A 25,790-nucleotide genomic window follows, 5' to 3' on the forward strand; every position below is an offset into this window, starting at 1 on the left:
TAAAAATCATTTGGTTAGGGAGGAGTGGTGGCATTTTACGCAGCTGAATGCTTCCATTCACATGATGAGTATCGAATGAAGTGGGAAAAAAAGGTATCAAATGAAGTATTCTACTGGTATCAGTATCACTTTAAGGGTACTGGAATTGATACTGGTATTGTTAGTTTTTAAATGATATCCAGCCCTAATTTTTATGCAGATAACATGCAATACAGGCCATCCTTTGTACCCTTCCTTAAGTTATTTTCTCCTACACTTGTTCCTCATACTTTCCTTCATAGCCTCATTGTGGAAGGTTATTTTAATCTTTTGCATTCCATTAAACCTGTTTGATGAAGGAAGGAATAGATGGATTTAATCAAAGATGAAGTCCCCTACCCTCCCGGTACATTTCCCCACAAATTATTTTTGATTTTTATGTTTTATATGTTTTGATTTTGATTAAACAAAAAAGTCAGTCTGCTTGACACTAAAGTCTTAAAAGAGCAACATTTTATTTGCATCATTTGACTACTACTGCGATTGTACTATGATTTCTTAAGAGCATGTTTCCCTTTCTTAATGATTTCAGACATGGCAGACACTTTGGATAAGTACTCATTTAGTTGTTCTGTGTGTCTGGAGCTTTTCACTGACCCGGTCTCTACTCCATGTGGACACAACTTCTGCAAACTCTGCATTGAGAAGCACTGGGACAGCACAGAACTGTGTCGCTGTCCCCTGTGCAAGGAGATATTTTACAAAAGACCCGAGCTTCGGATCAACATCTCTTTCCGAGAGGTGGTCGATCACTTTAAAAACACGAATGCAGTCACAGTAACGAGCGCTGAAGCCCGTGAGGCCAAACCTGGTGAAGTGGCTTGCGATGTCTGTGCAGGTGTGAAGCTGAAGGCCATGAAGTCCTGCCTGGTTTGTATGGCATCTTATTGTGAGACCCACCTGGAGCCTCACAAGACAGCAGCAGCTCTGGGTAGACATAAGCTGATTGAGCCAATCAGAAACCTGGAGGAGAGAATATGTAAAAAGCATGAGAAGATCCTCGAGCAGTTCTGTAGGAAGGAGGAACAGTTCATATGTCAGATCTGTGCTGAGACTGACCACAGCCAACACAAAGTTGTAACAGCAGAGTCCGTGTTACAGCAAAAAATGGTAAAATTTCATTATTTTGTTAATCCAAGTTTCATGTTGTTCCTGTTGCTTTAAAAGAGCTCTTAATTTTCCCCTTGCCCAAAAAAGGTTTTACACTGTGTGTAGCATTTTAAATTTGATCAATAATTCATCACCATATGACCTTTTTCTGGAATAATTTAGTATGCCAGAAAAAGATTTAGTGTGCCCCAATACATAGTAAGTCAAATGCAGTATGCCAAAAGTACTAGGATGTCCATACATCCATGCTTTTCTAGCTATTCTGATCTGCAATCTTCGTCACATCAGCTGAGCCACCGAGAGATCACAGACCATTGACGCTGCAATGACAGGTGCTACAATGGCAGTATGTCCCAATTGTACTAAAAGTAAAAAGTAGAGGTCTGAACACACTGCATAGCTGGGAGGACTTGTTGCCACTACACTTAATTTTACTTTGTCCAGTTTGGTAGGTTATCTCCTGAATTGCTTTACAGCACAAAACAGCAAAAGGTTAAGTTTTTTCATAGTAAATGTGGCAGAAAAGCTTCTGGTGTCTTGCAGTGAAAGACAGTAGAAAGATTAAAAGATGAAATGACTCTTTGTTGCAGGAAACACTTACATAAAATGTGGTCGTTATTAGGGAAAGTAGTGTGAGGGTAAATTATGACGTTAGCTTAGATGCAAGGATTCATTTTTGTTCAGGAAACATTGAGATTTATAGGAAATGTGGTCTTGTTTTTTAAAAGTTAGGGTCAGGGTTGCCAAATTATGCTAATAGTTACACTGATAATTTTCTCAGTCATGGTCTCATTTTTTTGCAACAGTAATTTTCTCCAGTTTTCCCAGTTGATTTGCATTAAATGTTCAAATATGTAACTAGCCACTGCACCATATTACACAGAAATTTGTGGGTATAAGTGCAGAAAAGTTTGTATCCCAGCAATCACATTAACACATAAACTTGGAGGAGACTTGTTGGCTCAAAGTTGAGTTGTGTGCTCACGTTTTCACCACTACTATTTAAATTTTCCTGCAGATTCAGGTCAAGAGGAGAGGGAGAGAGGTGGAGCTGATGATACAGGATCGGCAAAAGAGGATTGAGGAAATCAATCACTCAAAGAAACAAACCAAGGTGGGTTCAAAGTCAACTCAAGAAAATGGTGAATGACTTCAAAGAAATTAAACTCGGGAGGAAGGGAATTCACACACAGCACAGCGCATCAGATATTTATCAGCTGCACACACCTGCCTCAACTCATACACACCTGTTAGTAATCTCATTTACTCAAAGAAATGCCCCCAAAAGTTATCATTTATGGCCACAAAGCTGTCAAAGAACAAAAACTTGAGCCTTGAGGTGAAGTTGAAGTTGACATTGTTTCAGTGCAGCTTCAAAGGCAGATTTTCTTTAAAAAGTCAAAGAAAAACCGACAAATCTCAGATGAAATTTTATTTTTATCCACTTTTTTTTTTCATCCAAAACATTTCAACTACTTTCAAGTCATCAGACAATTCCACTGCTTTCATTTCTTACTCTTCCACTGACAACTACATTTCTATGCAACTAACTTGAACTAGCACAGATTTCTTTCAGAACTTCAACTTCAAATGATACTTCCATCTGAAATGTCAATTTCAGTGAAATTTCTTTGCTTGAACTTCAACTAAATCTTCAACTGAACTCTGTACTTACTCTTGAATTGACATCTTTTGTCATTATTTTTATTTTCTTTGTACCATTGCTTTTTTGCCTGTTTTTTTTTATTGTATTTTTTTTTTATTTTTTGCCTTTACATTTCAAAATCCATTTACTTGTGTTTGTCAGTACTGGTGTTTGTGGTTTTGCTGACAGATTCAGGGTTATGGTTGGAGCCATTGCAGAAGAAATTAAAATAAATTGATTTCTAAACATTTGTCGGATGAATAAGATACATTTACTTCAACTAATTAAATTCAAAAGTGGATGGTATTAATTTACAGTTTTCTTTTTCTACTACAAGGTACATGGACATAGTAAGACTTGTTCAAGTTTATATATGTTATCAAGTACAAATTGACAACTCCCATATTTGCTTAGAAATGACTGCCTGCGTGGTTTTATCACTAGGTTGATCCACTGTTAAAATATGGATATGTTTTATATGCTTGACTTGTAGGAGAATGCAAAGAAAGAAATGGAAGCAAGTGATCAGGTCTTCACGTCTGTGATAGAGTCCATTCAGAAGACCCACAAAGAGCTTTTAGAAGAGATTGAGGCCAGACATGATGCTGAACAGATGAGATTTGAAAAGCTCATCAAAGAACTGAGGCAGGAGATTTCTGAGCTGGAGAAGAAAAATGTTGAACTGCAGCAGCTCTTGCACATTGTAGACCATATCACCCTCACGCAGGTCAGTCGAGGGGGGTGGACTAAACTTGTCTGTTATGTGAATGTATGGATGTATCTTTATGTACAGTATGCTTACAACAATGCATGTCTAAATGTATGTGTATTTGGTCTGAGTTGACAGATTTCTCTTACTGTACCATTAAATTAAGATTGACTGTCATGCAAGAAAGCGGATTTGAGTCTTTCCGCAGACCTACAGTACAATAAACATTTACCTTTTTATTAACTGTAATCTTTCCCTAAAGAAATTTGTTTTAGTCGTCTAGTGTATTTGCCATAACTATAGTCTTTCCCTAACCTTTATTACTGTCTAAATTTCAAGTCACTTTGCTGATTTCATGCCATGTGCAGATATAGTCAGACATTAGAATTGCCATTAAAACCTATTATCACAATTTTTTTATAATAAAAATTACATGACAGTGTAGTTTGAGAGGTGCTGGTAGTGATGAACCTACAGTGTATTATCAGCGACTCTGCAGCTCCCCTCAGCTTTATAGAGCTTTATAGCGAATTTCAGCTCATTTAGCTGTCTGGATGCAACTTGCTTCACTCCTCTCATAGTGCCGTTTTCAACCAAAACAGGCTGTTTGCAAAGAAAAAGCTTTTAAAACCCACTGTACCTTCTCAGCACCAAACAGACACAGTTAGCAACTAGCATAGTGAAAAGGTAAAGAGCCAGATCTTTCCCTCAGGAGTTGGTAGAGACCAAAAACAGAGCTAAAAGGAGAGTGAATATTGAACTTACATTCATCAGATGGACAGAAACACGACTCCAAATGAATGTTGCTCCGTAACTACCGGATGTGTAAATAAGCAGCTGTTTGCTAACAAGTTCAATATATCAATTTAAAAGTGATGAGATGTCAATGTTCTGTTCACAACTTGTTTTCCAAAAAAACTCTAAAAGCTAATGTAGGTTTAAATGTAATCGATGGTTTTGCAGAGTTGTCAAATACTAATGTTCTTGTCTGCAGACAAAGTTAAGAAACGTGTACCTTGGCCTGATGATGGCGCCAGATTGCGAAAGGTCATGTTGTTCATTTCACTTTACATTTAACTTGTGAGTCTTGGCTCAACTTTCAACGCAATACTTTTAGCGCCAACTGTGCTTGGTGTCACCTGTGCTTAGAGCTTTCAGCGTGTTCTCAGTCAACAGCAAGTTAACAGCCAGTGAAAAAACTTCAACATCGTTTCTGTGTCTCATTCAACAGGCATTCAGTCAAGCCTACATGCTACCATCAACTCAGAACTGGCTCAGCATCCCTGTTAATGAAGTGGACTTTTTGGGTTATATACGCACATCTTTGATTAATGCACGAGAGTTCATCAACCTGGAAATAAGAAAGCAGTCAGCCACTGGTAGGTTTGACACAAAGTCACATTAAAAATGACCATAATGCAAAATTTAACTTAACCCCTCTGGGTCTCCTTGCTTTTTTTCACTGTTAAGACATGGAGATGAGATAAATTGTAGATGTGAAATTGCGATACAAATGTGAAAGGGATGATCTGTGTTGGCCCTTCCTTTTGCCCAGTGCATGCTGGCCTTGCTAAAGAGAGAGTTAAATTAAAATTACAGAAGAAATGAATGAATAAATGAAAATATTGCTCAATATTTCTGACACTGTTTCATTGACAGTTTGACGGGTGGAATTTGATTTGACGAAAATGCACATTAAAAAAAAAAAAAAAAGATCAACTGTGCTGTCACTAAAGATCATTTGGTCACTGCAGGTGATTTGATAAATCAATCTATTTCACATCATTTAACCGCTCTGTCATTTATCACCGATCACGTCAACAGCATCATCCATCACATTGTTCATTATGTTCTGTCTTTTCCCCACAGAGCTCAAGAAAGTTCGGCGATATGCAGGTAACTTCTCAAAGTCAACATCCAAGGTGTTCACTTCCGTCAGTAATAACCTCATAGTTCTGAATGTTACATGTCATTATAAGAAAAAAACATAAAAGAATGTATTGTTTGTTTGACTTTTCCTTTAAAATTTGAACGTAGCCTTTACAAGGTCTCAAAAAGAATCATTTAACCACACAAAACCCTCCACACCACTGCTTAGTCCTCACATCCTGTCTATTCTTACAGAGGACATCACCATTGACCCCGACACTGCGGGGCCCTGGCTCATCGTCTCTGAAGACGGGAAAGAAGTCAAGCAGTCTCCAAAGAAGCAGAAAGTTCAGAGCAGCCCAGCGAGGTTCACAGAAAACCCTTTTGCTCTTGCGACAAAGGGTCTAACCACAGGCAGGCACTACTGGGAGGTTGGGGTGAAGGAGAAATCCAACTGGGTGCTGGGAGTCGCCTCTGGCGCTGTAAAGAGAGGAGAGCAGATCACTCCGTCCCCTGAGAGTGGAATGTGGGCTGTTAGTCACGTGGACGGAGGGCAGTATTTTGTGCTCACGCAAAATCCTTTTCCTTTGACGTTGTCTCCTCGTCCTCAGAGGGTGGGGGTGTTTGTGGATTACGAAGAGAGAGAGGTGTCGTTCTTCCATGTAGAGGCCAAGACTTACATCTTCACCTACACAAAGTGTAACTTTACAGACAGGGTTTACCCCGTATTTAATCCATGTTTGACGACAGAAAAGAAGGAGGTGGCTCCTCTGAAAATTATGACAGTAGAGATTACAAAATGAAAACACTCACCAAATGTCATCATCCAAAGCAAAATAGACCTACTTTTCTTACTGTTACATATATAGCCTAGATAATGATTGTATAGGTCCAGACACAAACACTGATCTAATGTAATAGTTATGATTTACCCTGAAGCCTAAAAGGAATATTACGCCTTATAATTACTGCATCACATTACCATCAGTGCTTCTTGTATATTTCTAGGGTCAGTGTGTTGTTTGCTGCCGTTTTGCTTACATATTAATTTTTTTCACATTGAGATATTTCCAGTGTACTAAAGCTATAATAAGGTAGCACAGCATTTACAACTTTAAAATTCATTACTATTAAAAAAAAAATACAGCTTTACTTGTGTGATGGATTGTGCAACAAGTTAACAGGATTTATCTGGGTGTTTTCTGATCTATTGTTTTTATATTTGTTCGTTTGATTTTATCTTACATTTTATTTACTTTTCATCTTAGAGCAAATTTTTTTGTTATTGTGTTTTTAGATTGTCCTAAATCTTCTGTTTGCCTGATGTAAAGCACTTTGAATTGCCTCTGTGGTTTTGGGAGATGTACAAATAAAGTTACAGTACATAACGTAATAGAAAATAAAGTCACTATAACAAAAGCTGATGAACACATAGAGTTAGTTTTGTTTTAATCATCATTGTTTGAGATCTTCTGTAATTTTTTTGAGTTAAAAGTTTTTTGTCCTTTGTATTGTTTGATTTTTTGACTGTTTTGTGTCATTTGAAAATTCATAAATCAAATCAGTTCACTTGTTTCCTGTTTGTTTTGTTTTTCTTGTTACACTAATCTGTTTGATTTTATATTGCGGTTCTTTTCATTTTTTTTTTTTTTTAAAGACTAGAAACCGCTTTGTGAATCCAATATGAATCAAAATAAAGAATAAAGAAAATTACAACAATTAATCTTAAACTATAAAGACAATTTATTGAATATCACATATTGGGGGCAAACAAACAGCAAAACCTTACCAACTACTGTTGATATCTGAAGGATTCATTTAATCATTCATTTAGTCTTTTCAGGTAGAGGCCTGTTGAAATGGAGAAAACACAACACAGTTTTAAGTTTAGGGTGTTTGCATATCCACACAGCAGAGCCATAGAAGTCAGTGAAAACTGTGTGAACAAAAGCAGCGCATGTGTGTAAATTTGGGTGTGTCGCACTGAGAGTGGGAGGTGCTGCTCCAAGTTTCAGGAAGAGTACAACACCTGTTGGTGTGTCATTCAAGGCAAAGTACATGAAGTGAAGGACTGTGGCGTTCCACGTCAGAGGAAAACATGCAGAGTAAGTTCTGTTTTATCTGCTTTAGTGATTAACTATTGACTGTGTGTATGTAAGCCTACAGTACAGAGTTACAGTCCGTGTCAAGTGAAGTTCTCTAGAAAAACACATTTGGAAAATCCAAAATATATTAATAAAAATGTACATCTTAAAGTATGATGTGTTTAGCCTGAAAAAAATGATCAATAGTTGATATTTTTTAAACAATATGAGGCTGATTTGATCCTGAAATTATGCTACAGTGTTAATCTCGTCTGATTAAATTCTCATTTGCTGTTACATACAGGAAGCAGATGTCCTCTCACAAATCTGTATTACTGTCAACACATTTAAATATATAAAAACTATAGTAAGTGTTAATTTGTGAGGGGAAACATTTCTAAATAGAGATTCTGTAAAAAATGTAGTTCATTTGGATTAACAACAACCATGGTAGTTTGACAGAGCTGGTACTGTTTAACTTTCCAGTGGGAGCTTTGTTTTCTTTTAAACCTGAAGTGAGATAGCAGCATGTCAGGTAGAAGGTCCTGAGTTTCTGCATTCCTTAGATACTTTCTCACCACCTCTGGACAGAACGACGCTATTACATTTCTTAACTTCCTGCTTGAACTGTAAAGTTTTTGTTATCTGTGGGATCAAAAGTATGTTTTCTGATCTTGTAGCCTTTCTCGTCCTCAAACTGATTTTCTGCCTCCCGTTGATAATGTGTGGGAATGTGAAAGTAATGAGTCATACGGCATTCCCCTGTCCTTCATCACTCAGTCATCTATGTGCTGTGTCTGTTGAGTTCACACTGTGTCAATCATCTATCACTCTTCCAAATATAGTTTAAATGGTCACCCTCTCCTTGCTCACTTCACTGCATCCCTTCCTCCTCAACATCTACTGTATGTTGTAAGCTACATAATTCAGAACAGACAAAATACAGTAAATTATCCCAAAAAAAGTTCTTAAATGCTTCACTTTATTTTTGCACCTAATAGCAAGCAGAAATCTCAGCTCTCTCTGCTTCCCCACAGCATCAATCTACAGTATGTTCGAAACTACCTAAACCAGAAAACAGTAAATTATCAAAAGGACAATCCAATATTTCCACCTCACTGTTGATGATTTGAACACTCACCTGTGAACAGTTTTGAGTTTCAAAACTCAGCATTGGGTGGTGGAGGAAATTTTAGGATTTGAAGGTGCTGTAACAAAATCCAGGAGAAGATGCACTTTTCCTTTGTTACGATAACTCAGATAAGACATTGAACGCCTCTGAACATCAACTACATCGTGATTTTATGACTTACCCAAACTACATATGGATGTGTCTGAAAGATGTTGCAGGTCGTCATAGAATATTTTTTGGGTCATTACACAGAATGACCTCATTAAACTAATTACACAAGTCATTTAGTCTCTCCTCCTCTGGGACTCTACATGACCTGATTCAAGCGCCAAATGAACAATACCAGCTTATACAAACTGACTGTAGCTGTGCACAGACTGACCTTTGACCCTGTCAGATTAAGGTAACACAGCATGACATCACATATCCTCAGCCTGAGTTTTACTTGAATATCAACTGTTCATGAGTCTTTCTCACAGAGCGCTATAGTTTCTCATTACATAACATGTCATGTAAATATTTTTGGAAAGTGTGTTATTCAGTGTGTTTACATTTTAAAGGGACATCGTGTTACCATTGTGGCAACCTCACAAGGTTTCTATCCCATATCAGCCTGACATACAGTCAGTTTTCACACATCAAACACAACTTACATCTTAACAAGTGACATTCTCTTAGTCAAATATTGGAAATAAAAATAATGTAAGATGTCAAATCTGCCAGTACCGGTGCCAAACTGCTATTTATAATGAACTTGTCCTGATATCCAATCCCAGGTGGTTTCACAGCAATTCACACTTTAATCCGTGTCACTCTCGGTCTAACACGACTGCCATATGATCTTAGTGACTCATGCATGAAATAAAGGTGTGAACATCCCTCTTCGATGAGAGCTGAGACTTGTTATAGGCCAAATAAGTCCAGTAGTTGATGATTTTGGACTTCTAGATGTGGATTCTCTATTTAGCATCTAACCTATAGTATATCATGCCGCTCTCTCTCCCTTTTGTCCCTCTTTCTTCCAGGCATGAGCTCTCCGGGAGGCCGGGTCCTCTCCGAGGAGCAGTTCAGCTGCTCCATCTGCCTGGAGGTGTTCGTGGAGCCTGTCTCCACCCCTTGCGGCCACAGCTTCTGCAAGGCCTGCCTGCAGGGCTACTGGAACCACAGCAAGAAGTTCTCCTGCCCCATGTGCAAGAAAAGCTACCCCAAAAAGCCAGAGATGAGCGTCAACAGGGTCCTGGCTGAAATCTCCTCCCAGTTCCAGGGGCTGATGATGGCTGGAGGAGCAGGAGGGGCCGCGGGAGCCGGGGGAGCCGGGGGAACTGGGACAGCCTCTCGAGGATCCACACTGAATCTGAGCTCAGATTCAGGCCACGGGGGCCCTTCAGTGCTTGACACCGGGGAGTTCGCCCGGGCCGGGGAGGTCCCCTGTGATGCCTGTATTGGGAGGAAGTTAAAGGCGCTCAAGTCTTGTGTAAACTGCCCTGGATCATTCTGTGAGACCCACCTCAGACATCATAAAAAGGTCAGTTGTTTGCTTTTTTAGGGTTATTGCACAGTATCTGTTTTCTTCCTCCTGGGAAATACCTCATTTCATATTGTAAGACTTTTCTTTACTGTACAAAGCAGACTCACAGAATGTGGTTAAGGGTCTTGCTTAAAGGTAAATCAGTAGCGTTGGATGAGGGAGCATTTGAGGATTTCGCTTAACTAGATTTCCTTCCATGTCTGGGGATCTAGTAAACCGCAGTCCTGGGTTTGTTATGCTTACATTTGCCCATTCAAATTCACGGCTCTCTCGTCCTCCATGCACTAATTCGCAGGTAAAGTCTCTGACGTCTCATCGTCTGATCGAACCCACCTTCCACCTGGAGGAGAAGATCTGTAAGAAACATGAACGTCTTCTGGAGGTCTACTGCCGCACCGACCACACCTGCATCTGCACGGCCTGCGCTGAAACGTCACACAAATCCCATGAAATCGTCTCCGCTGACCACGAGTGGAAGAAGAAGATGGTGAGCTCATCTGTACCCACTTATTACCACCAATCCTATATTTTTTTGCTTGTATACAAGTGTGAAAATCAACTATAATTCAATTAACAAAACCAAAAAAAAATTTAATGAAACGGTGTGTTCAAAATCAGATTTTCTTGAAAATATTTACAGAGTAATCTGGGAAAGAAGAGGTCAGAGCTGAAACATTTGATCAAGGAAAGAGCCAAGAAACTGGAGGAAATCAAACAATCCATCAAGGTCATCAAGGTGAGTCCAGTGAAGGCTTGGTCTGCTAAGAACCAACACCTTGCCTGTGAGAGTGTGTGTGTGTGTGTGTGTCAGTACAGCCCAGGCATTTGAAAGTGTTGGTGTCAGTTTTCAGTGAGTATCAGCCTTTTTTTTAAATGATGCCTACAGCTCCTTTTTGATTAACTCCACATCAACAATTTCATGGAAAAAACAGAAAATAAAATGTAAATTGATCTCTTCAAGAACTTTGCTGATATATTATTGATACTTTTTTTGTGTCCAAATTAGACATTAGATTGATGTTAGAAAATCAGTGTAGTATCGGTCAAATTATAAAATACATATCTTATCAGAAGTGGATGACACTGACTCACCTACTTCATAGTAAATCACTACTTTGTGATTCACTGAAATTTATTCCATTTCAACCGGATCTTAATCATTCATGTCTTATGTTTTAAATTCTGTTTGACCAGCAGTCTGTTGTATTGCTGTTGTCATTTCCATCCCATATTAAATATTTGCCTAGTCCACTCTGATGTTGCACTCTTCATGTGCTGAAGCTCAAAGGCTTTATTTACACTTCAAGCAGCTCTCTAATCCATACAGACGCATAAAACGTGGGTAGCCTGTTGCTCAAGGGCACTCTGACAGGACTCAAAGCTGTTGGTGGGATGACCTTTCAGTTACAAACTCTTATCTCTGTTTACCTCGGCTTCCTTGGAAAATCTACAAAATATTTGGACAGGACCTTTCTCATACTGTACCACTCATGCTCTGCGGTAGTGGAGAAGACGGCCTGCTAATTCTGTTTGTTGTTCTTTCGGGTATATAGACGCAGATGCATGTCTGAGGCCGTCCAACCGGTGTGACCAGTGTAGACATTTCCCTTTAGTTTCCCACACCCTGTTTTTACCTACTGCCTCATGACAGTATGAACCTCAAACATAAAGGATTAAATGTCTTGGTTTGTGTGACTGAAAGAATTGTAATTGTTGTTGTAATATGGCTAAACTGCTATTGAGGCTTTGGATCATTTTCGATAACAATCCAATTAATGAGTGTGCCAAATGAGTAAAATTAGAGACCTTTTCTACACATATTTTTTGTACAATAACAAATTAGAAACATGATGCTGACTTTTGATTTTTCAGAAACTAGAGGACATTATAGCTAAAGCTTTCAGATAAGCAAACATTTCTACTCCTGGTAGTTGGTTTCCTGCTTGATGACATGTTTATCTGCTTTTAAGAATACAAAGAGGATTCAGTTACCAAAGGGTTGACTATCAAGATGTCCATATCTGTGTGTGTGTACTGTATAAACACGACTGCAACACGATGTGCATGTTGTCGTGTGGGTCCATCTGCATGCTACAAATACTTGTAGATATGGAGACAATGACACATCACTTAATTCTTTTGAATCTTTGGGATTAAATTATGGTCAAACAATGCAAAACACTTCATTAGTTTACAGAATATTTTTGCACTTTTTGCCAGAGAGTAAAAAAAAACTAACTGGCAATCATAGAATAATGTTGAAACCCACTCGGGGGTAAGTTTAAGATGAAAAGCTTAGTGGTTTCCTGTACCAGACTGGGGGAAAACACAGTAACCTGTTTGTCCAGTTGCACAAGCAGCAGACAGTAAATCACTCAGGAGACATTGGACAAAAGGAGCAGTGATTACTGACATTACCGCATTTCACAGGTTCATTTGTTAGAGGCTAATGTGTTTCGAAGGTTTTATTTGGGGCCTAACCCTGTCAGTCAGTAATTGAGAGGGAAAGAAATCAGGCGAGACAGAGATATGGGATTTAGACGGTAGACGCTTGAAGAGAAGGCAAGTTTATTTATATAGTACGGAAGCCGAGAACGGCCGTACTTGCAATTATATTTTTTAATGCCGTTATCTCAGGATCACGAGTTAATTATTTCGTGATCTTGAGATAACAAAGCTCATTTTCTCGTGAAATGGGTTAATTTATCTCATTATCTCGAGAAAACAAAAGGCTGATTTCTCGAGATAATGAGATAACAACTTGTTTTCTCGAGATCACAGGATAATTATGGAGAACTCGAAAATGAGAGTCTGGTTCATTTGATCACGGCTGATTTCAGCCTTCAAGATGGCTGTCATGACTGTCAAGGAGGATTCATCCCTAATTCGTCAAAGGATTTATAAAAGCAGTGAGGGGTTACTATAAGCCTTATTAATAAATGACTTATTATCTCCATATATATTTGTACATCCACATTTTTGAGACCGTTTTTGGTAAATAACTTTTAATGAATAAAATATGACAGAAAATATCAGAAAAACAGATATATTTATAAGTAAGAAGAGGAAATAACCTTTTGTTTTCTCATGATAATAATAATGAAATAATTAACTAGTGATCTCAAGATAACGGCGTTAAAAAAATAACTGAAAGCGCAACCGTTCTTGGCTTCCGTAGTATAGCACTTTTCAACATCAAGGAATCAAAGTTCTTTACATGAGACATAAAAAGACATAAAAATATGAGTTAAATAAGACAGAAGATAAAAATAAGATTGAATAAAAATAAAATATACAGTGAAGTTATGAGGCATTGCAAATGAATGGTTCCTAATTCAATTTCATAAAAGTCAATGGCCAACAAAAATGTTTTAAATTTCAATTTGAAGCACACCTCAGGTTTTCTGGGAGTTGGCTCCAGATATAAGGTGCATAAAACTTTTAACTGGCTAGACATAGATCAGGTGAGATGCAGTTGAGGTGCACAATTTAAATACTGGGTTACCCTCAGAAGTGATAAATATTAAAAATAAAATACAAGATAAAATACATTTCAGCTTTTGCTTAGACAGCAGTCAATGAAAGATCAATCCAGGGAGGTGCTGAGTGGTAATTAATAAAATATCATGCAAATTGTCCTTCAGATATGTTCAAAAATCTAAAATTGTACAGTAAGTCCTTAAATCTTTAGTATGTATAAAACATTTAAAGTGTAACTACAGTAATTTAGTATTAGACTTCCATAAAGTAGGGGGCCTCACAAGAGACAGATAATAACAGAAAATGGTAAAAATCAAAGCATCAGAGGCAAAATATTTAGATTTTTTGCTCTCTAGTAATTGTCAATCTCCAAAAAAACACAGTACCTGACATTTCCCATAATGGCAGCTCAAAGGCAGCTTTTCAACTGGTCAATGCGGAAATATATTTTAAATTTGAAGTCTCCGAGCCTCAACGCAAGTTATTTTCTCAGACTTAAAAAATCTCCCTAATAAATTTATAAAATTTGCATAGTTTTGCTAACAGGCTCAAATTTAGTATATCATGTAACCAAGAAAATTTGATGAATTTCCTACTTTTTACTTGGTCTTGAAGAAAGTTGGTCTTGACCTTGTCTTGGGGCCCTTTTGGAGCTTACATTTGCTTCAATTTGCACTTAGTGGTCTTGACAGCTATGGTGCATAGTCACCTTAACCTCTCCTCCCCTGTCGCCTTCTTTGCAGGCCAGTGCTCAGAAGGAGTTGGAGGAGAGCTGGCAGGTTTACGCCGAGCTGCAGCGCCTGGTGGAGCAGAGTCAGGCAGAGCTGGTGGAGCTGATCGCCACACGCCAACGTGAGGCTGAGCGTCACGCTCAGGAGCTGGCCCGAGGTTTGGAGAACGAACTGAGCCAGCTGAGGAGGAGGAGCAATGAGCTGGAGGCCTATGCACAGACCCAGGACAAAGTGGTCTTCCTGCAGGTAATACAGTACATCCTTTCAGGTCACATAACACTGACTATTATTTAAGAGTTTTCTTTTTCAGTTTCAAGAGCTGTCACATTTGGAACCAACAGGAAATGATTCAAGCCTTGTGTCTTTTCACTTTTTTTTCAGCAGCTGGTCACCATTTCTATTATATAATGTTTTTGATATAGTAGTATACTATACTACTATATAGCCTTTAATAGTTTAAATCAACAGCATCCTCAAATGCCAACTTTAAAAATGCATGCTTGAATTTTAAGTATTATTTCATTATTCATTTTTTTCGGTGTGTAACCTAGATACTCAAAACACACTTAGTATGCATTTGGGACACAGCAAAGGAGAACATTTTCAGAGACTGAAGCTAAACACATTACTGTGTAAGCCATGTGTAACACCTAAATGAAAATAAATGTGCTTTAACAGACTACTGGCTTTTATAGTAATGTTACTGACCTGTACTTGCAGACCGACACTATATATTTTTGAAAATATAATTATCTAGCCGTAATGTTTACACAGCTAATTATCCATAGTTGCACCAGCTGTAGTTGCAAGGAGATTTGTGACACAACATCAAAAGCCTCTATGAACAGAGCCAGCTGTTGTGGAAGTTCCCCTTGTGCATTTATCCTGGACTGTTTATCTGGATAAAATGTTGATTCTCTCTCATATGAAAGATGTCTTTGAAGTAGATGAATTTTTCCAGATAGTACTGTAGGAAGGGGAAGCAAAGGCATATGGCCTTGCATACCCAAATACAGTGTTTGGAAGAACAAAGCTACAGCAAGAGTAAGACTGGATTTTGAGTTGTGTTTTTCCTTGCGGACACACTGGTCTTTATCTGTGACTTTTTTTTCTGTTGACAAAAATGTGCTCATCTGCACCTCATCATCTGCTAAAAGTTCTTTGATTTTCTTGTCAAACTGACAATGTGCAGAGAGCTCTGTGTTGGTTATCTGCATTACAAGATTTAGATTTACAGAGACAGGCAGCAAATTTATAAATCTGCACACTATCAAGAGCCCATATATTTGTATAAATCAATAAGTCGGTACTGAACTAAGTAACATCTATTTTTCAAACCTCTTATTCATTCTATACCATAACCTTTCTCCTCCACTTCCTGTAGAACCTGGTGACGCTGCAGCCCCCTCCTGAGCCCACTGATTGGTCGGCGGTGAGCATCAACACTGACCTTTATCTGGGAACCATCCGCTCCTCCGTCAGCAGCCTCATGGACAAGTTCCAAGAGGAGCTTAAAAGATTGTATGGGAAAGGTGAGGGAAGCCATAGCCAGAGTTCATTTCTCACACAATTTTCAATAGATTCGCAGATTTTTGAAAGACTCACTCTGTCCATAAATTTAGTAGTAAATACACAAGAATTTCTTTGTGTAGTAACTTAGTGATAACGTGCAGACTCCCAAGACAAAATGGACATTACATGAACATGTGGTCACATCCAATAATACCAATAAAGATGTAAAGAGTTGAATGAAACATTTGATTTTGTTAAAATAACAAAAACTAAACATCATAAGATTAACATTAGCAGTATTCATTACAGTGCTATTGTACTGGATTACATGTTCATGTTATTTTGTATGACCAAATGTCACACACTTAATTTTGTACCAATTTTACAAAAGACTAGTAAAATGCATTTTTCCAACAATTTGTATTTTTAAAAAACCATTGTACTGTCCCTTCTTATGTGATATGTCATATTACATGTCTAATTGCAAAAAATATATAAGATTTGGAAGCAAGAATAATATCCAAAATGTCCAAAGTGATATATTAAAACTTAAAAATCAACCACATCCAGTTGGGTGCTAAATATACAGTAAAATCCATCTCTCCTTGTCCAATTTCAACAACACTTCCTGTGTAAAATCCAAAACAGGGATATGTAGGTCACTACAAGCACTTTGAAATAGAAAAGTGACTCATCATTCTCCAACAACCCCCCCCAGACACTCACACGTTCACACATACAAGATGGCTGGACAGATGGAGATAGTGTTGATTCCACAGTTCATCCATTTGGAATCAATGGGGAGGCGGCAGCAGAGGGCTGACTGACAGCAGCACATGTCTTGAGCACTTAAAGCTCTGGCTTAGATCTACATGTTTACCACCCACACGTGCCATCTGCTTCGACTTTGACTCTTCAGCTGTATGACTTACTCTCTCTCTCTATTTCTGTGTTGCTTTCTCTCCCTCTCAGAACTGCGGAAGGTGCAGAACTACTCAAGTGAGTAACACTTCAAGTTTATCAGCTTGGTGATATTATATTGGTGGTTTCAATCGGGCATGACACTTCTAATAAGTGTTGTTGGAAGAGAGTGTGTTTGGCGATCTTGGACAGTGCAATCAAAGCTTAATATGAGTTTCAGTTCTTGTAAATGGCCACAAGATGACGCCACATTCTCACAGTACAGACAAGATGAATCCAGTTAGCCAGTTAAAACCTTTCTAACCATTTAGTGATTACAAACTGTGCGGCCAAACATTACTCAAACCCACATTCTGGTAGTTCTAGTAGTAGTCGGATCTTGCAGCTATCCCCAAATTTCCAAATATGTCAAAATTTGGGGAAATGACAATAAAATGCATTTAGAAGAAGCCTCAAACTGGACTTTCAGTGTGTTTACATGCATGTAAGTTAACAGGTTACAGTTGGCTTTCTCCAGACAGCTGATTTTCTTAACTGTCATGTAAAAGAGAAACCTGGTTACTATAGTCAGGGTAGGGGATTAGAGAAAACCAGATTTTCCAGGTAGATTTCTCCTGGAGAACGGGGGTTTCCCTGCCATGTATACACATATCCAGGTTTCTAATTAGCTTTTTAAAAGTGCGCATGTGCATAATAAACGACTGCTGACAGGGAAAGTACAGTGCAGAGTGGCTGGATAGATCATTTTACACGAAGTGATGGGTCCTCACATTTAAAATAAACCCATCCAAAGTTAAAACTAATGCTGTGAGAGTAGGAGCAAGCTCAGTGATGAAGGGGTCAAAGAGTGCCAAGTTCACTGTCACATTTTTGTTTTGGGTGAAATTCAGTTTTACAGTCCAAAGGACAGCATTAGTTGGGGTCAAATAATCATCTAAGGAGTTCTGAAATCAAATCATGAACTATAACAGGCACATTTTTGACAGTCATGATGTGAAGGAATCACTGCATCAAGCATACGTGTTCTGACACCGAAAATCCATTATTGTGATAGTAAAAAATGTCATTCTTCTGCTCTTCTTTTTCCTGGCCAGGTGAGGTGATTTTAGACCCTGGTACTGCCCAAAGGAACCTGGTTGTGTCCGACGACGGTCGCCAGGTGAGGTATGAAGAACGCAAATCCTCTCACTCCGAAGGCCCGAAACGCTTCAGCCCAGCCCTCTTTGTCCTGAGCAGAGAGGGTCTCAACTCTGGACGCCACTACTGGGAGGTGGATGTGGGGCGTAAGACAGCCTGGACGCTCGGCATGACCCGTGCCTCGGCCCGCCGCAAAGGTGAGATCAAGCTGAGTCCAGAGGGAGGATACTGGTGCCTGTGGCTGAAGAACGGGGAGGTGAAGGCTCTGGCATCGTCCCGTGTGCCTCTACCGCTGCCTTTCCAACCCCACAAAGTGGGAATCTACTTGGATTATGAAGGAGGCCAGATCTCCTTCTATGACGTGAAGGCACGCCTGCATCTCTACACCTTCATAGACAACTTTAATGAGAGTCTGTACCCTATCTTCAGTCCTTGCCTCACCCAGGATGGGAAGAACTCCTGTCCTCTCATTATAACCCCTGTTAAACACGCCTGACCTGACACCACACATATAGCTTTAGGTTAGAAAAGAAAAGGTTTGGTTGTAAAGTGCAGACATTTTTAAAAATTTTGAACAGGTGATTTTGTCCTGTAGTTGGTGTTTCTAAATGAAGCAACGTCATGACAGTTTCCTTTGTTTGCAAAGCACTTTACTTCAAACAAATTCCAATCTCATGAAAGCTAAAAAAGGAAACTATTTTGCATTTTAAAACGACACACTGCAAAATTGAAACAGTCAGGTTATGACATTTTCTCAATAAAAAATCTGGTCCAATATATATCCTACTGTATTGTGACTGTTTTAAAGCAATAAAAAAGCATGCATTGTATTACTAGTGTGTGTTTAGGTCAATGGAAACCAAAATGTAACATTGATGGTACTTTATTGACTGACTACATATTACACTGACGTCAATTTACAATTTTGTTACTCAAATGTCACAAGTAGCCAACTGTTTCTTCATACTGTAAACTCTGAAATTGTATATAAAAAAAACAAGACGTAGATCATAGTGCGAAAACATGAGAAGGACTAGCGAGAATTTCTACAAAGGTCAAGTTTTGATCGGGGGTTCTCACTTTGTGCAGTTGGACATGATAAGGAGATTTGTTAATCTTGAGTGATGCTACAGCTTTGGCACTTTTCCTTACAATTTAAGTCTTTGTTTAACTGTATCAATAAGGCTTTGGAGACTTTACAGATTAAAGCAATGAAGTTAATATATGCACATTTAATTTCTAGCAGTTTAGGCTTGCCTGGGGAGCCAAAATGAAAGATTTTTGTACGTACTGTAGTGTAGGACCATGACATTGTTTGAAACAGGCCTTTTTAAAAACATATCATGGACACAGGATTGTTTTAAGGACCATGAAGCTATGTGCTGTATTTTTTATATGAAATGATTGCTTTTGTACCCTCTTCCTGAATGTATTCAATAAACATGATCAGCCACAAAAAATAAATTTTATCTTGATTATTTTTTCCAACTTTCAATCAAGGGGAGAACAAATGGTTTAGCTTCTGAACAGGCTCTGAAACTAGAAGGGACTTAGTTGTCATTCTTAAGAATGTTTCAGGGTTTTAAACCCAAACTCCTGAAGAGTACATCGAAGTATTTGACTGGCGGTAGAAGGAAATAAATACATTATAATGTAAGTTCCTGGAAGGCTGGAGTCTGCAACGAATCAGTCAATCAACTAATAAATTATTCAATCAACAGTTTTAAACATGTAGTCCAGCAAAGACGATACGAGTTAAAAATGAATAAGAGAGACGTTAAAAATGGATGGTAAGAACAGTACAGTACACTAAAGTAGCCTTAAAATTCCAAGTAAGTGAAGCTCAAAATGTTTTTGTTGACATTTCAAATCACACAAATTTCAGATTTTAATGCTTTTAATAAAACGTTTAACAAACTATAACCTCAAAAATAAACTCTGACTCAAAATCAGCTGACCTGAAATAACACCGACAATTCTAGTATTGCAGGGCTGCTGCACTTTACGGTGTTTTGTTGTCCACCTTCTGTATTTGACCCAAGCTGCACGGCTGGTAAAGTCATTTCTCTTGGAGCTCAGAGGGCCAAGGCCAGGGAGTATAAATTTGTATCTGGGGTAAAAGGAGAGGGAGGGAGGGGGGTATATTTTGGGTCTTAGGTGAGCGTGTGTTAGTTGGGGGGTTGGGGGTTTGGGGGGTTGGAGATGGCAGTGGTTACAGTCTGTCTCATGTGTCAGTGTACAGCAGAGCCTCGAGGCAGCTGCTCTCTGGTGAGTTTCCCCATATCTCTTCTTTTGCTGTCTCTCCTCACTTTCTCTTTTCATTTCCATGCTGTCACATATGCTTTTCAACGCACTTATAAGTCTCTTTAGGGGGTGTTGTTTGTATTTTGAATTTTTTAAAATAGTGTTTGGCTGCCTAAGAGCTGTGACCTGAATATTTTTTTCTGTTGCAGTCAGTTCAGTAGAGATTGAGAAATTTCTTGAAAAAAAACAGCAGTGACAAGTCTGTATTCTTTTGGAGCTATGAGGTGTTTAAATGTGATAAAATCATCCAGACAAGTCCATGTTCTTGTTTAGAGCAGAGAAGTAGTGCAAGGAGTGTCACTGGCTAGACCAATATTTTTGGAAAGATGTTAATCTTGTCTGCCATGAATACCTAGGCCTCAAGCAGAGAGGTGCCTGCGTTAAAAGTCAAACTCACTTACAGCTCCACATGCTGCTAGTGTGCTAATTAAAAAAGCTTAATATATTTAGCTTGAGATCAAAATAAAGATGCAAATGTGTTTTACTTAAAAAGTAAATGTCTGATGTTAAAGCTTCTAAGTCTGAAATAACTTAGTAGAAACCAACCTTAGCAGATAGTGCAGTATAGTAATGGCAAAGAAATGTTTGATATAATTTAGAAACAATGTCACCATTATGTAGTTTGTCCATCAGGGGGCACTAATAAGTTTATTTTTCAACTGCAATGTGTCTCACTCAGTACACATCTAGGTCACAATACTGTCCAGAAAGAACTATATTTAAGGGATCCTTATCAAAAATCATCATCATCATCAGATTTTAAAAAAACCCTCAAATATGGATTGGCTTCAGAAATCAGTCAAGCTCAGTGGAATAAACAAAAATAAACAGTCTGACAACACTCCCCAAAGACTCACAGGGGCTCATTTATTGAAAAAAAAAGTAAAACAATAATAAAAAAAAGGTTTAGCTTTCCATAACTAAAATTCTAGGTAATCTGAATATATTTTAAAAAAAAACCTTTGGCTTTAATTTGACACTATAAATGAGTCCCGTCATGCTTTGCTCAGCAGATTTGCATGCAAATGACCCTAAGTGAAGAAACATCATCTAACCCTACTGACCTCGATATCACAGCAGGTTTGATGCCCCATTCAAAGGCTGGTTGTTTGAGCTGAAAATGACCCTGCCTCTCCGCCGTGTAGGAATGGCAACCACTGGGAACCTTTCTGAAGAGCAGGTGCACTGCTCCATCTGTCTCGACGTCTTCACCAATCCCGTATCCATCCCCTGTGGACACAACTTCTGCCAGAGCTGCATTCTGGGATACTGGAAAACCAGCCCTTTGTATCAGTGTCCTATGTGCAAGAAGTCCTTCTACAAAAGGCCCGATATTAGCGTTAACACTGTCCTGAGGGAAATCGCAGAGCAGTTCAAGGAAATCAGGGTTAAAAGTGTAAAAGGGAACTTGAGCAAAGAGGAGGAGGAGGAGGGGAAAGTGGAGAAAGAAAAGAAGTGGACAATGGAGAGACGGAAAAAGGAGGATGAAGAGAAGCTTTTGGAGAAAGATCAGAAGAAGCAGCTTCTGGAGGAGCTGAAGCAGAAGCAGGAGGAGGAGAGGAGAAAGAAAGAGGCGTCAAAGGAGAAACCAGGAGAGAAGAAGCCACCGCCAGAGGATTTACCACCGCTGATTCCCCGAGGGTCAGCCACCAAAACTTCCTCTCTGCCATCACCATTGTTCGAGGCATCAGCTCAAACATCACGCCCACAATCACCTCCAATCCCTCCTTCTCCAGCTCCTCAAGCCTCACCTTCACCTACTTCCTTTTCGCTCCTACCTTCTTCCTGGGAGGAGGTCCTGTGTGATGTTTGCCTAGGGGAAGGCAGGCCGAAAGCGGTCAAATCCTGCCTCGTATGTCTGACTTCCTACTGTGAGGAGCATCTAAAATCTCACACTGCCAGGTTCACGAAGCACAAGCTGATGGAGCCTGTCGCAAACATGGAGGACAGGATGTGTCCTAAGCATGAAAGGCTGTTGGAGCTGTTCTGTAAGAAGGATCAAACCTGTGTGTGTGTACTCTGCACTGAGACAGACCACAGGGCGCACTACACTGTCCCTGTGGAGCGAGAATGGACAGAGAAAAAGGTGAGACAGATTTGCTAAAATCCACATATACAGGGTTAAGGTTTAGTCAGGCAAATATTTCTCAGAGGTAGAGTAGCTTCAAGCTAGAAACCTCAGTGGGGAGAAGATTTGAAAGAATTCTACCATAAATGTGCAAGACAGAAAAAATTTAAGTCCCAATATTCATTTCTCAAGTTTTGAAACAAGTTTTGAGGCTTGAAAATGAATGAAAAAGCAAGAAAAAAAAAACTCCCAGATGACAGCAATAAATACATTGTGAATTGGATATCTCAAGGTGAAACATTTCCAGAGTTTAAAAGAATAGCTTGACATTTAGGTAAAAATTCTTGCCAAGAAAAGTTTCATACCACTCTCATGTCTGTACAGTAAATATGATGCTATAGCCAGCAAATGATTAGTTTAGCTTAGCATAAAGACTGGAAACAGGGGGAATCAGCTAGCCTTGCTCTGTCCAAAGGCAACAAAGACTGCCTACTTGCACTGTTAAAGATCACGAACATGTTACATTGTCTTGTTTGATCCATACCAATCTCCAGACCCCTTTTCTGTGGCTAGAAGACGGCACTGTGGTGACCTGAAAGTACCTACTGTAGCTAGTTTTCTATGTTCAGTTTAGTTTGTATCTACATTATGTATTTAGTTTGTATGTAAGGCAATGTCCAAACTAACCTTGCTGAATTTGAAAATGCGTCTTTTCTAAGTTTTGGCCTTCTGTCCAGACTTAGCCAGAATTTCTCAAACTCATAAATGGCCTTATGTTGTAATATGGACAATATGGAGTTTTCCACAACTATGCTCTCACAGAAACAGCCAGCCAGTTGTCTCGGTAATTGCCATCATACAGCCAATCATGAAACACAAGTGTGTCATTGTTGTTAAAGTAAGCTAGGTAGCTACCTTGCTAATTTTACGAGATTGAACCTTGAGTTTTAAACTAATTTGTAGGCTCCTCTATAAACCTGTGGTTCAATGACTCTATGCAGTCAATTCCAGAGTTTAATCCAAGAAAAACGTTATTTATTAATCTCAAATGTAAATTATAAGACTGTCGGCCAATAGCAGGGACCACCACATATACATCAAACTGCTCTATAGCCCATATCAGCCTCTCTAAAAACACAAGTCTTCCTGTTCCCACAAGTAAATAATTGAAAACTGTAAACTGAAGATCAAGAATATTCATCCATGTCGAATCATCAGCGTTGTTTATGTGACATTCTGTTGTGTAGGCACAGCTGAAGAGGACAGAGATAGATGTCCAGCAAATGATCGAGGAGAGAGTGAAGAAGGTGGAGGAGATCAAACACTCTGTGGAGCTCAACAAAGTGAGTGAGCTAGTGCACAAAGTCTCTAATTAGCATCAGTGATCGTATTTACACACACATAAATATTTACAATAGAGTTTTATATTGTATTTCTATTTCATTTTGAGCACTATGACACTATGGCTCGATGAAACACTCTCTGATTTCAGGCTAGCGCTCAGAGAGAGATCGAGGACAGCATGCAGGTCTTCTCAGAGCTGGTGCGCTCCATCCAGAGGACTCAGGCCGATCTGGTTTTGGCCATAGAGGAGAAGCAGAGGCAGACAGAGAGATGGGCCGAGAACCTTATCACAGAACTGGACCAGGAAATCGCTGTGTTAAAAAGGAGGAATACAGATCTGGAAAACATGGCTCGTACAGACCATATTCACTTCTTGAAGGTGAGAGAGCATTTTGTTTTAATGAACAAAGTTCACTTCAAAGTTAAATCTAAGTTTCATATTTGAGCTTTGGCCCTCAAACGGGCCAGGAAAGGGTTCTTATATTGTTAAAATACCATTTGGAAATTAAACTTATTTCCATTTCATGTCTTGTACTGTATCCCTGTAGAGTTTCCCGGCTCTTAGCACTACACCATCTGTGAAAGACTGGTCTGAGACCAATGTTCCCACTGCCATGTGCATAGGCATGATCAGGAGATCTGTGTCCCAACTGGAGGCAACACTGAATGAAGTAATCGAAAAACTGGCAGAAAGTGGTAGGATTTCCTTTAACAAATCCATATATCTTTTATATGTTTCTGTTCATTTTGATTTAAAATTGAAAGCATCACCTGAAGAAGCTGAATAAAGATACTTTTGTCTTTTGTTTTTTACAGAGACCAAAAAGATTCTGAAATATTCAGGTAATTTTTTTTTTTTTTTTTTGGATTTGGTTTAATTTTTTTCATCCTCTCAAAATACTCCAACTAAATACATCTTTTGTTATGTTTCTGCAGCGGATGTCACTCTGGACCCTGACACAGCAAACCCGTGGTTGCAGCTTTCTCAGGACAGACGTCAGGTGAGACACCTGGGTGCATGGCAGGACCTCCCTGACCACCCTGACCGCTTTGACACGGTGGTCATTGTCTTGGGCCGTGAGGGCTTCACCTCAGGAAGACATTTCTGGGAAGTCCAGGTGGGAGACAAGGATGACTGGTACCTGGGCGTAGCCAAGTCTTCTGTCAACAGGAAGGGTAGGATCTCTGTGAGCACCACCCATGGCTACTGGGCTCTGGCCATGAAGAAAGGCCAAGGGTACCGGGTGTCAACATCCCCGCCGGTACTGCTCACCCTCGACTCCAAGCCCAAGCAAGTGGGTGTGTACGTGGACTACAAGGAGGGCCAAGTGTCATTTTATGACATGAGAGCTCGGACTCATATTTACACGTTCAAAGATACATTCACGGAGAAGATTCTGCCCTTTTTCTACCTGTACTGCTGCGACAAAGCCTCTGATACCTTTGTGATCTGTCCTGCGAATGAGAAGAGCCCGATCAAGCAAAGTTAAGGACAAGTTTTAAAATAAAACGACACACAAAAGAACTGGAAAACCCTTATGAAAATGCAAACAGACTTTATTTTGAAATCCAGTGTTTTGTGTATATTTATTACATGTATAGCATAGCTCAAAAAATATGTTAATTGTACATCTTATGTATTCATATTAGCTCATGGGGGTTCCACAAAAGCCTTAATGGGATAGTTTGACATTTTGGGTAATACACTTGTTAGCTTTCTTGCTAAGACTTAGATGAGAAGCTCAATAAGCTGTCGAATATGAAGCTACTGTCTGCAGTAGTTAGCGGTTAGCTTAGCTTAGCATAGCATGAAGACCAGAAACAGCAGATGGAAAGATCGATACCTCCTTCATGTTTGTGTATAGAAAATCTAACTCTCAGCAAGAACACAAATGTCCCAAGCTAAAGTTAAAAGAAAGTAATAGTAGTTTTTTCTTTAATGATGTTTTGATGGTTTAATGATTGCATGCTAATTTTTATGTGACTGATGCTGCAAAGGTTGTTGAAGATAAGTGTGCCATGATTTAGAACAATAAATGTCTCAAATATTGCCAAATCTCACTATTTCTGGCTTCATGGACTTTTCTAAGTTTCATTTCAGTAAAATGAGGTCACTTGAACACACCCACTAAAGTGACTGGAGCTGCCTCAGCTTCTCTAGGGCTGGTCTTTATTTT

The 25,790-nt window shown here is 39.1% G+C and overlaps 3 protein-coding genes across 4 annotated transcripts; all 3 read left to right on the forward strand.

Annotated features, from left to right (window-relative positions):
* The first annotated feature begins 538 nt into the window (after nucleotides 1–538).
* LOC137174654 (E3 ubiquitin-protein ligase TRIM39-like) lies at nucleotides 539–6,962 on the forward strand. The gene is made up of 6 exons (XM_067580076.1): nucleotides 539–1,149; nucleotides 2,168–2,263; nucleotides 3,288–3,521; nucleotides 4,735–4,882; nucleotides 5,373–5,399; nucleotides 5,628–6,962. The coding sequence occupies exons 1-6, from the start codon at nucleotides 562–564 to the stop codon at nucleotides 6,173–6,175; spliced, it is 1,641 nt and encodes a 546-aa protein (XP_067436177.1). The 5' UTR covers nucleotides 539–561; the 3' UTR covers nucleotides 6,176–6,962.
* Nucleotides 6,963–7,424: 462 nt separating this feature from the next.
* Nucleotides 7,425–19,351, forward strand: btr12 (bloodthirsty-related gene family, member 12). Its single transcript, XM_067580074.1, has 8 exons — nucleotides 7,425–7,477; nucleotides 9,614–10,113; nucleotides 10,412–10,603; nucleotides 10,757–10,852; nucleotides 14,340–14,573; nucleotides 15,712–15,859; nucleotides 16,812–16,838; nucleotides 17,855–19,351. Exons 1-8 carry the CDS (start codon nucleotides 7,471–7,473, stop codon nucleotides 18,391–18,393), a joined length of 1,743 nt encoding a protein of 580 aa, XP_067436175.1. The 5' UTR covers nucleotides 7,425–7,470; the 3' UTR covers nucleotides 18,394–19,351.
* A 737-nt stretch (nucleotides 19,352–20,088) lies between these two features.
* On the forward strand, nucleotides 20,089–25,663 carry si:dkey-46i9.6 (E3 ubiquitin-protein ligase TRIM39). 2 transcript variants are annotated; one of them, XM_067579678.1, is made up of 7 exons: nucleotides 20,089–20,165; nucleotides 21,279–22,287; nucleotides 23,517–23,612; nucleotides 23,762–23,992; nucleotides 24,162–24,309; nucleotides 24,430–24,456; nucleotides 24,550–25,663. In XM_067579678.1, exons 2-7 carry the CDS (start codon nucleotides 21,322–21,324, stop codon nucleotides 25,101–25,103), a joined length of 2,022 nt encoding a protein of 673 aa, XP_067435779.1. In that variant the 5' UTR covers nucleotides 20,089–20,165; nucleotides 21,279–21,321; the 3' UTR covers nucleotides 25,104–25,663. The 2 variants fall into 2 exon arrangements, with proteins under 2 accessions (XP_067435779.1, XP_067435780.1); XM_067579679.1 differs by having other exon boundaries at nucleotides 20,102–20,165; nucleotides 21,347–22,287.
* Nucleotides 25,664–25,790: the final 127 nt, after the last annotated feature.

This window comes from Thunnus thynnus, chromosome 22 (genome assembly GCF_963924715.1).
Source record: "Thunnus thynnus chromosome 22, fThuThy2.1, whole genome shotgun sequence".
In the NCBI taxonomy this organism is placed as follows: Eukaryota; Metazoa; Chordata; class Actinopteri; order Scombriformes; family Scombridae; genus Thunnus; species Thunnus thynnus.

What these genes read in the sequence shown, in the direction of transcription:
- si:dkey-46i9.6 (XM_067579678.1), top strand. Translation starts at nt 21,322, where the DNA reads ATGACCCTGCCTCTCCGCCGTGTAGGAATGGCAACCACTGGGAACCTT. An exon ending in GAGAATGGACAGAGAAAAAG is followed by an intron (nt 22,288 to 23,516) that starts GTGAGACAGATT and finishes TCTGTTGTGTAG; the next exon opens with GCACAGCTGAAGAGGACAGA. An exon ending in CGAAAAACTGGCAGAAAGTG is followed by an intron (nt 24,310 to 24,429) that starts GTAGGATTTCCT and finishes TGTTTTTTACAG; the next exon opens with AGACCAAAAAGATTCTGAAA.
- LOC137174654 (XM_067580076.1), top strand. Translation starts at nt 562, where the DNA reads ATGATTTCAGACATGGCAGACACTTTGGATAAGTACTCATTTAGTTGT. An exon ending in ACTCAAAGAAACAAACCAAG is followed by an intron (nt 2,264 to 3,287) that starts GTGGGTTCAAAG and finishes CTTGACTTGTAG; the next exon opens with GAGAATGCAAAGAAAGAAAT. An exon ending in ACCATATCACCCTCACGCAG is followed by an intron (nt 3,522 to 4,734) that starts GTCAGTCGAGGG and finishes CTCATTCAACAG; the next exon opens with GCATTCAGTCAAGCCTACAT.
- btr12 (XM_067580074.1), top strand. An exon ending in TAAAAGATTGTATGGGAAAG is followed by an intron (nt 15,860 to 16,811) that starts GTGAGGGAAGCC and finishes TCTCCCTCTCAG; the next exon opens with AACTGCGGAAGGTGCAGAAC. An exon ending in GAAGGTGCAGAACTACTCAA is followed by an intron (nt 16,839 to 17,854) that starts GTGAGTAACACT and finishes TTTCCTGGCCAG; the next exon opens with GTGAGGTGATTTTAGACCCT.